Source organism: Ictidomys tridecemlineatus, chromosome 9, assembly GCF_052094955.1.
Source record: "Ictidomys tridecemlineatus isolate mIctTri1 chromosome 9, mIctTri1.hap1, whole genome shotgun sequence".
In the NCBI taxonomy this organism is placed as follows: domain Eukaryota; kingdom Metazoa; phylum Chordata; class Mammalia; order Rodentia; family Sciuridae; genus Ictidomys; species Ictidomys tridecemlineatus.
Genome location: NC_135485.1, coordinates 131,369,435 through 131,378,619, shown reverse-complemented (window position 1 = coordinate 131,378,619; position 9,185 = coordinate 131,369,435). Strand labels below are relative to the sequence as shown.

Below are 9,185 nucleotides of genomic sequence, written 5' to 3'. Positions count from 1 at the left end.
CATGCACTGTTGAAGCACTGATACCTGGTGCTTGAATCTTTTTTAAAGGTGTAGGTGATTTGCTCTACAGATGAGCAATCCTGAAAAAGTAGATTCTACTAGTGAAAAATGAGATTAATCTAGAGTCATCAAAAAATTTCCACTGTAACTGTGACCATATTCTAATATTTTAGTTAATGTTTACACATTGCTACACTGATGAAAATGAAAAAAAAACATAATAGGGAGGAAAGACAGAAACATAAAAAATAAAATCATATTTATTTAAACAAAAAATATACACACAGTGTACAATGAATATGGTTTACACACAACAATAAAACAAAAATGATATTTCTACAAATGCCAACATAAAATGTTCTAATCTAGGTGTGGCTGGCTCATTTCCTATAATACAAATTATTGGTTCACCTAAAAAGTATAGATATTTAGCACAAAAAGAAAACAAATGCCAACCTTCCCGATGAGTACCACAAGAATCTGAAAATTCAATGTTGGGTTACATAAAATAATAAAATATTCACATAAAAAGTTATTTGTACAAGAGGCTATTATGTGTGCATTGAAGTGAGTCTATGTAGTATAGACATAGGCACTTTGCCTTTTTTAAGAGTGAGAGCTCTTTAACATGACATTTTACTTAATGACAATATAAAAACATAATAAGAGTTATATAGAGAGCATAGCAATCTTGGGAAAATTTTACCACTAACGCCTGCTAGTGATCAATACCATGCTAAGTCATCATTAAAGATAGGCTGTTGGATCATGCCCTGTTATGACCGGGGAAAAATTTTGATGATTTTAGGAATATTGTGAATGTTATCATAAAATGAGTGTAAATGAGCAACACCTTCATTCTAAAACTGTATTTACTAAAAGATGTATTTTATAAGCATTTTCCCTACCTACGTATGGTTTATCAGGCAATGCCATTTGTATTCCGTCTTTTTTCTTTAATATTCACTCTCTCTGGTACTAGGTTTAATTGTGATCTTTTTTTTTCTTTTTTCAATTCAAAATTCTTAGTATACATGCTTGAATAAGAATTCAAGCTCAGGAAACCTGATTGCACGTACCTTTTGGGAGTTAACATTACCCTACATTTTTTTTTCCTCTACCTTTGTTACAAATTGCTAGTTATGGTTTGTTTCTACTAAACCAGAAATGTTTTAGAGTCTGCTTTATTTACTTAGAAATAAAATTCAAAGAGTGATAAATGTGCACCATGTCTCAGAAAGAAAAAAAAATGCAATTTTGTATTCCTTAATCCATGCTTGGACTGCCATATTTTATCTAAAACATTGATTTTATTTTCTTATTTTTAAAGGCAGTTTTTGTTCTGGGTAGCATCACTTTGGATGCAAAGTTCTAACTTCAAACTGCCAAAGAAATAAAAGATGTCATATATTTGGAGTTTACAAAGCTAAGAAATTTAAATATGGGGGGAAAATACATAGCTTACACAGATTGCAGCTGGGTGAAATGAATGTGAATTTATGCGAAAATCATCAATCAACTACACAAATTCCTACCAAATTATTCTTAGTGCATAATTTGTAAAGCTTCCAGCTATTAGAGATGCTTTGTGTTCAATATGTTTGCTTCCCTTGATAACTGCTCACAATTCTTCTCAGGCCAGTTTCTTAAATCTGTGATAAAAGTTAATTTATTTCCTAAAATATTAGAAAACATGCCCTGTATATTGAACTAAAATGATATTCCATTTTGCTTGGAAATCAACACTTAAAACATCTGTGGTGCTTTAGCATTCTGCCAGAGTTTAATTTGTTTAATCTAACAGTTTGGGTTTCAATTGAGCTATATTTATTAGAATCTGGGCAAAGTAATATGTTACTGTTTTTTTTCTACTTTTAGCAAATGCCAAAATTATAAGTTTAAAAATTGATACTGAAGCACATTTTCAATGATACTCTGATTAGGCTAACATTTTCCTGAAATGAATCCTGAGTTACTGCTTACACTGAAGTTGCATTGCTAAGATTCCTCTTGCAGCACATGATTGAGAGATGGGTTTATAAATTCAACTCTATAATAATAATTTTAATTATAAATAAAATATAACTATTAAATATTAATTATAGCCTAATAGGAATCTTTAAAGAGGTTACACAGCAAAACAAAATTACGGCCATGTGAAATGACTAAGTTAATAATTTTAATAATTAATATTATTTTAATAATTTTATCCTGCTCCCCAAAATATGTTCCTCTTTGGATAAAAAATGGTGGTGGCTTTCAGCTGAGTGCTGGTACGCATTTTACAAGTGACATTTCAGGCACTAAGCATCTTAGTGTGCAGCATTTGCCAGTTTCTGTTGTGTAAATATTCCCACGGTGGCAGATTTTCAGATACCAATACCAATATGGTGCTCCTGAATTTGGAGTCGGGTGGAGATTCACAGTAGCATAATACTATATAGCACTTCAAAGATAAAGATACAATAGACCTAAATAAGCTCAAGCATATAGGTAAGTAGCAAAATTTAGTAAAATTATTAGCAAGTGGCAAGCTTCCATAATCACCTTCACTTTTTAGTAAAATGGATCCAATTGTATCTCATAATTTAATATTTAATTATGATTGTGTTTAGCAATCAGCTTACATAATTTATGAAAATTTAATGATTGACTCTCATGAGCCAACAAAAGCCAGCTCCAGCAAAGCACAACACTGGGATCTTATCTCCTGGCATAATTTAACACTTTAATAGGGAGAAATTTGATTTCTTTGGGACAAAAAAAAAGCACATTTTTTTTCCTTTTCTACCATGAGCCTTATTTATGCAAAATATTGCACTAAAGAGAGAAAAAATGGGAGAAGTATCCCCCATCAAATGGTAATTTTAGGGATTCACATTTTTTCAGAAGAGGTGTTAGAGATGTGTTGTGGTTTAATAAATGATTGGAGGCTAATGACATGGAATACTGCCCTAACAGAGAGGTGGTCATTTTAGTATAATTCATCACCTGGATCAGGTGCTTGCTGTGATCCATTGGATTATGGGACTTACCAAGCTCCATGCAACAAAAAGTTGTTTTGCAGTGTATAGATAAGACTCAAGGCAATATTCATGAGAAAAAAATTACCCATATGAGAAGTGACATGAATGGGTATACCAAAGTGGGAGTCTGCTTCAATCAAATATTTCAAAAATTTGTGTTTAATTGTTTTGGGGAATATTTCCAGACTCTGGATTTTTGTCACTGGGACAACCATAATCAAGATTGTGCCTTTGTTTTTTTTTTTTCCTCTAGGGCTCTATAAATGGTCAATCCAGTATTGACACCTATTTTTAATTACAGTTGAAGGGGAACACATTTTTTTTTTTAGCAAAATAACTGTGTTGTTTGTAAATGTAATTTTGGGGGCTCATTTTTGAGACAATATGGTCACCTCAAATAGACATGTTGTATAACTTTTAAATGAAAATATAGATAGAAAATCATCATGTTACTGTATGTGTTCAAGGGAGACTGAAAAACATGTTTTGTTTAAAAAAAATTCAATTCAGAAAGCTTTCATAGTTAAGTAGTTTCCCAAGGATATTTGCACTACCTGGAAAGGAGCAGGAATGTTTCTGAAACAAGAATTTTTTTGGTGAAATCCACTTTTAGATATACATATAAATATGTTTTTTTAAATAAGGATATGCTGGTGATTATGCTAATGACAAATGAAAATTTATATGCATTAGCATTACATAAAACTCTATCCTTTGCAATGTGTATGTTGGAATTTAATTTAAAAATCTATTAAATGACTTCTAAATATATAAAACCTTATGGCTGGCTTTCTAGTTAATGAATTTAAAAAATATTTGAGTTAAGAGGTTTTATTTTAAAAAATATAAATAATTATTGCCTATAAACATCAATGGGCTGATACATCATGTAAGGTCTCTTAGGATTCTACCATTTTGATGTACTAAATGAAGCTTCAGAGCTATCCAAGGAGAAGTCTGTCACCTGAACATCTTTATCTTAAAACCAAAGGAATGGGGGGAAAAAAGAACCATGAATCCTATCATTTTTAAATCCATTCAAACAATTCAAAGATCACATTTAATAATCACTGAAATGGAGAATGAGGTAGGACAGACTCCCAGGATAATGTTATCCATAAATAGTATGCAGTAGGCAGAGTATCCAGAGTATGCATCCCATCTTCATTAAAATGCCTGTAAACCCTGTGGCAACTGCTTTAGTAACACCCTTTGGTCACCAGCTAAAATAATAAATTGACAATTTGAGTGTTAGAAGCCTCAAAAGTTATCTTATTCTTATAGCAATTTGAGAAATGTAATGTGGGACTGGAGATTTGTTTGAAATCTTAGTTTCAACTTGTACTCTGGCAAGGAGTTATCACATTAGCTATGGAAGCCTCCACATTATCACCAGCTGTATGTGGTCAGAGCTGAGAAGTGTCTATGTGATAAGACCCCAGTGATCCCAAAGAAGATCCCTGCTCTGGGTGGCATGCTCCACGGTCAAGAAAGGAAAAAAGTAATTCTTAAAATTTGGAGAAAATAAACTTCATTTGTTCAAGTTTTTGTACCATTGCAATGATAGATCCTAATTTCTATGTGAATTAACTAGCATAGCATTCTCTCTCAATTTTGTGGTATATTTAGCATAGAAATTTGGAGAAGGAACAAGCCATAGGCTAGGAAGTTAAGAGTAATACTGTTGGTAAGAAGAGACTGTAATCATGATACTGTAATTCTCCAGTTAATGGTTATCCTTAATTTACCAATTTTTCAAATGTTGGTATTATAGAAGATAATTGATCTCTAAGGAAATTTCTAATTTGGAATTCAGAAAACAAATTTCAAATTAAAAAATTTGAAATCAGATAAACAGAAAACTGTTGTTAGTTTCTCATTAGTTACAGTTACACATGCCTTGAAGGTTTATTCGCCTACGCTAACCTATGCCAGAATGCACACTCCCACCAAGGTGGCTGCTAGAAAGCATCTCAAAGATATTTCTTGTGAAGTTCATGAACTTCACTACATAAAGTTCAACTGATGGGGATTTTCAGGTTGGGTATCAACAGGCTCTTTCAGTCCCTTGCAAGATTTTGCCTATTATAACATTAAGTTTTCTGTATCCCCACTGCTATGGCTGGGGCACCCAACACAAGCAGGAGTTTTGAAAAGATGTCACAGTTTGGAAAGGTGTGTCTTCTGCCGTGCTAACTCTGCTCATCCACCTGGTTAGGAGCAGGAGTCACATCTTGACTGGATGATAAAGGACTTTACAAACACATCTGCACACCATTTTAGTAGTCAGGGTCATGAGTTAACTTTATCTGATTTCAATTTGCTAGAAAGATCTTTAATGACTCCCTAAGGGGGCTCTAAGGTTGTCTGCAATCAGGGCTATCAAGGGGCATACTTGAACTCTCTCCCCCTTTACCTTCTCCTTTCTTCACTCTGGGGGAAGAACATCACTCTAAATCATCTCTGGCCGTATACAAGCAAGCGCTTTTTTTCTAAGACACTCTGCATTTAAATAATCCATGAATGAAATTTACACTTTTTGAATTAATATCCACCACTTTGTGAGGGTCAGCACAAAGGTGCTTGCGACTAGAAACGGCGGTGTTATCTAGGAGTTTTAGGATGGATTTCTTTCAGAGTCATATGCTGACAGGAATTCAAGTAATTCCTAGATTTGGGCAAATATCCACGATCACTTCCCCCCACAAATTCATAACAATAATAATAATAAAAGATCCAGGTGGAGATCATCCAACTGAGCATGTTTGTGTTGCTGTTTATTTACATGTTGGCACCCTTAGGTGTCAGCTTTTCCGTAAGTGCCCTCTGGAGGTCTGTAGTGCTTGGGGAAAGCCATCAGCTGCAGCATGTTGAAAGCATACTTCCTGCATTTGATGTTCTTCAGAACATTCTCTATGCGGCATCCTTCTCTGGTGAAAGGGGAAAAAGTACAACTTCATGAAACACAGAATAAATAAATATGCTTTATTTGTTCAATGCAGAGTTGCAGCAACAGTCCAAGTAAAAATAACAAAGATTCAACTCTACATTTTTTTTTCTCACAAGTGATGATACATCTTACAAAATTAAATCCTAGGCCAGGCCCAATACCATTATTGCCTTCAGAAAGAGATGATTAAAGTCTCTTTGTTCTTAACAGACATTTAAGGTTTAATAAACTCTTTAAATATAATTCGCTCCACAATACAGCTTCACTTTCATTTCATAAATATATCTGTCTTTTTATAACTTTTCCACAAATTAATTTCTCAGTCTCTTCAAAACACATTAAAATCTATATGTAGCCCTAAGGATGCAGGTTCTAGGAATAAGGCATTTAATTTATTAAGTCTGGCCCTATAGATTTTTAAAGGAAAGCTTCATCTCTATTTTACTTCATTATTTTAGCTGTGCAACGAAGAGAGAAAAATGGCTTTCTGAACAGCCTGGTCCAAGTCTCAGCTTTGTAAGGGAAGAGTGGTTGTCCACAGACAGTACAAAAGTCACAGGTGCAGAAAAATGACGCATCAAGACACACGAGAGAGACCTTGTTGAAAAGAATAGAAAAGTACTCCGGAAGCCAAAGCAACCCAAACAGTAGTAACAAACAGATTGATTTAATTACAAAACATAAATAGCCATTCTCTCCATTAAGTTACTTGACAGAAAAGGTTAAGTGCAGCAAAAAATAAATAAATAAAGAAGACAGGTTAAAAAAACCAAACAGTAGTTCTATCAGCTGATGGCAACTATGTTATTAGCACAGTGGAAATCAAGTCTGTAACCTCCCACATCCCTGGGATTTATTTCCGGGTTTCAGTGTGTTGTGCAAATTCAATCTTCATTTCATAAATAAACTGAATGGGAAGAGGAAGAGGAGGTTCAGAACTTCAAGCTTTCAGGATTCTGTTCTTTGTCTTATTCCAAAGACAGTAATTTAAAAATTCTTCTTGAGATAGTTAACAGTGGGAAACACTTTTTTTTTAATGAACAAAAGAGCAAAATAATTCACTAATGCATAGTACTTTCTGGTTTTCTTTTTTTAGATTTTAGGAAAAATGAACAGGAACACAATTCAAACATTTTTTTTAAATTCTATGAATCTGAAAATGTAGAAATATTACAGCATTGTCCCCATAATTTAAAGTCCATTGTCATTTGTAGAAAAACAAAAATGGAATACAACATAGAACTTATTGGTATTTGGCTAAGAGTAATGCAAGACTTAAAATGAGCCACACAACTAGCAGGTGTGAGCTGACTAGCAGCAAGGCGACAGGGTAGAAGTGTCGAGAAGTTGGCTTGTTGTCACTTAGACAGCCTGTTTCAGGATCATCGGAGTCATTCAGTGCTCCCTGGGTTTGTCGGCTGTTAAACAGGGAGGAGTTAGGGGAGAAAAGAAAACAGTATAGAATCTGCACAGTAAAGAAATTCAACCTTAAGTACTTTACAACACAATACACCATCCTATGCTATTACAGCTGTCTCAGATGAGTTTTTATGCTAAATAGCTCCAATGCATCTGTATGTTGTTCTCTCACTGGACTGCATTAGCAGAGATATTCAAAAAAGGAGAAATACTCTTGCTTTTTGCAAAAGGAGGAATTATGGTGAAGACATTCACAGAGGTGGTGTTGGTATGTGCAAGGTAGAGTCCAGTACACATAATAGCACCAGCAGACAAGACTGCATGAATAAAACTAAAATATGGATGAGCTCATAAACAAATCTGATAAATAGATCTTTGGGAAATGAAATAAGGATGAAATGAAGCACACGATGTAGTGAAACAAATGGATGTGTCTGGCACATTTAAACACGCCCTCTCCTGATAGTGTACCTATGTAACGTAAAATTGTAAAAATGATTTATTGAAATGGTTTGGTCTTTAAAATGAATGAAACATCTGACATGTCATCCTTGCCAGCCATGATATTAGTTTAGCAAAGCCCAACTCAGCACCCTTCTATTGGTTCAGCCTGTAAATTATATTGTCTCCTGCTAATCTCTCTTAGAGACAAACCTAGCTCCTATGGACTCCCGATGTAAAAAGAGATCCATATTTGCAGAGGCACACTTCAGAAAATAAAATATTCAGATTCGAAGAATGTGTATTTCTTGCCTAATTTTTTTTAAATGGGCTTTTCCAATTCTGCCCAGAAGCAGCTCCAGTTGTGACAAGTCTGAAATAAACACATTGAAAATAAAACTGATTTCTCTGGTATATTTCATCAATATTCAGAGTATTCTGAATTTCAATTACATTCAGTGATCAAGTGCTGGTTTAATCTTCATTGGCTCCTCCACATTTTGAGGCAGAACATTGGTTGAGTCTTATAAAGGTGCCAAGCAAAGAAATCTTCTACACAAGCCTCTTAGCAACGGCCACTTTTCAACCTTATGCAGCCCTTAAAAAGTTCCTACACAATAATTTTTGACCAGGTACTGACAATGCCAGGGACTACCTGTGGACAAACAGCCAGTGTTGTTATTTCAAACAGCGATTTGAATAAGTTTAAAACTCCAAATCAACCATGCTGTGCTGAGAACTGGTGTTTCCTTGTTTGAGAATTAAGGACTATGTAACCATCGATAAACTAGATTATCTGGAAAATAAATGGTTCACTGAGCAAATAGGGGTTTATTCATGTTGGAAATTGAGACACGTTCAGTTTTCTCCTGTATATTTGCTGGAAATTATGCAATAGATTTTAGAAGTAAAAAATACCTTGGGATATGTTTCTTGGGTAATATTGTTTTATTGGTTTGAAATCCTTACATAACTGACTAATCCCAGATAAATCGTTTATTTATTAAACCCGTACTTCTCAGCTCTCTACGAGGAGCCAGGCACTGCTGTGGAGTTGGGTCATACATCGGTGGATAGATAAGATAGAAACTTCTGCCTGCAAGAAGTTTGCCTTTTGAATTGGGGGAGAGGGAATCAACAGAAAAACAGTAACATTTTGGCAAAAGCAGGAGGAAGAAAAGTAAAGCTGGGAAGGAGAAGTGTGTGTGTGTGTGTGTCTATTCTGTGTGTGTGTGTGTGTGTGTGTGTGTGTGTGTGTGTGTGTGTGAGAGAGAGAGAGAGAGAGAGAGAGAGAGAGAGAGAGAGAGAGAGAGAGAGAGAGAATTTCAAGCAGAGTGATTAGAGACCCT

The 9,185-nt window shown here is 34.6% G+C and overlaps 1 protein-coding gene across 13 annotated transcripts in view; it reads right to left on the bottom strand.

Moving 5' to 3' along the window:
• Positions 1-242: 242 nt before the first annotated feature.
• Positions 243-9,185, bottom strand: part of Inpp4b (inositol polyphosphate-4-phosphatase type II B) — a 750,819-nt gene continuing 741,876 nt past the window's right edge. For 11 of the 13 annotated variants that reach the window (XM_021727894.3, XM_040293272.2, XM_078022082.1 and 8 more), the window contains one exon: positions 5,998-7,394. In XM_021727894.3, coding sequence (XP_021583569.2) covers positions 7,220-7,394 — 175 coding nt within the window. In that variant the 3' untranslated portion in view covers positions 5,998-7,219. Of the gene's footprint in view, positions 5,957-5,997; positions 7,395-9,185 lie in introns of those variants that run through there. The other 2 variants (XM_021727898.3, XM_040293274.2) reach the window with 2 other exon arrangements.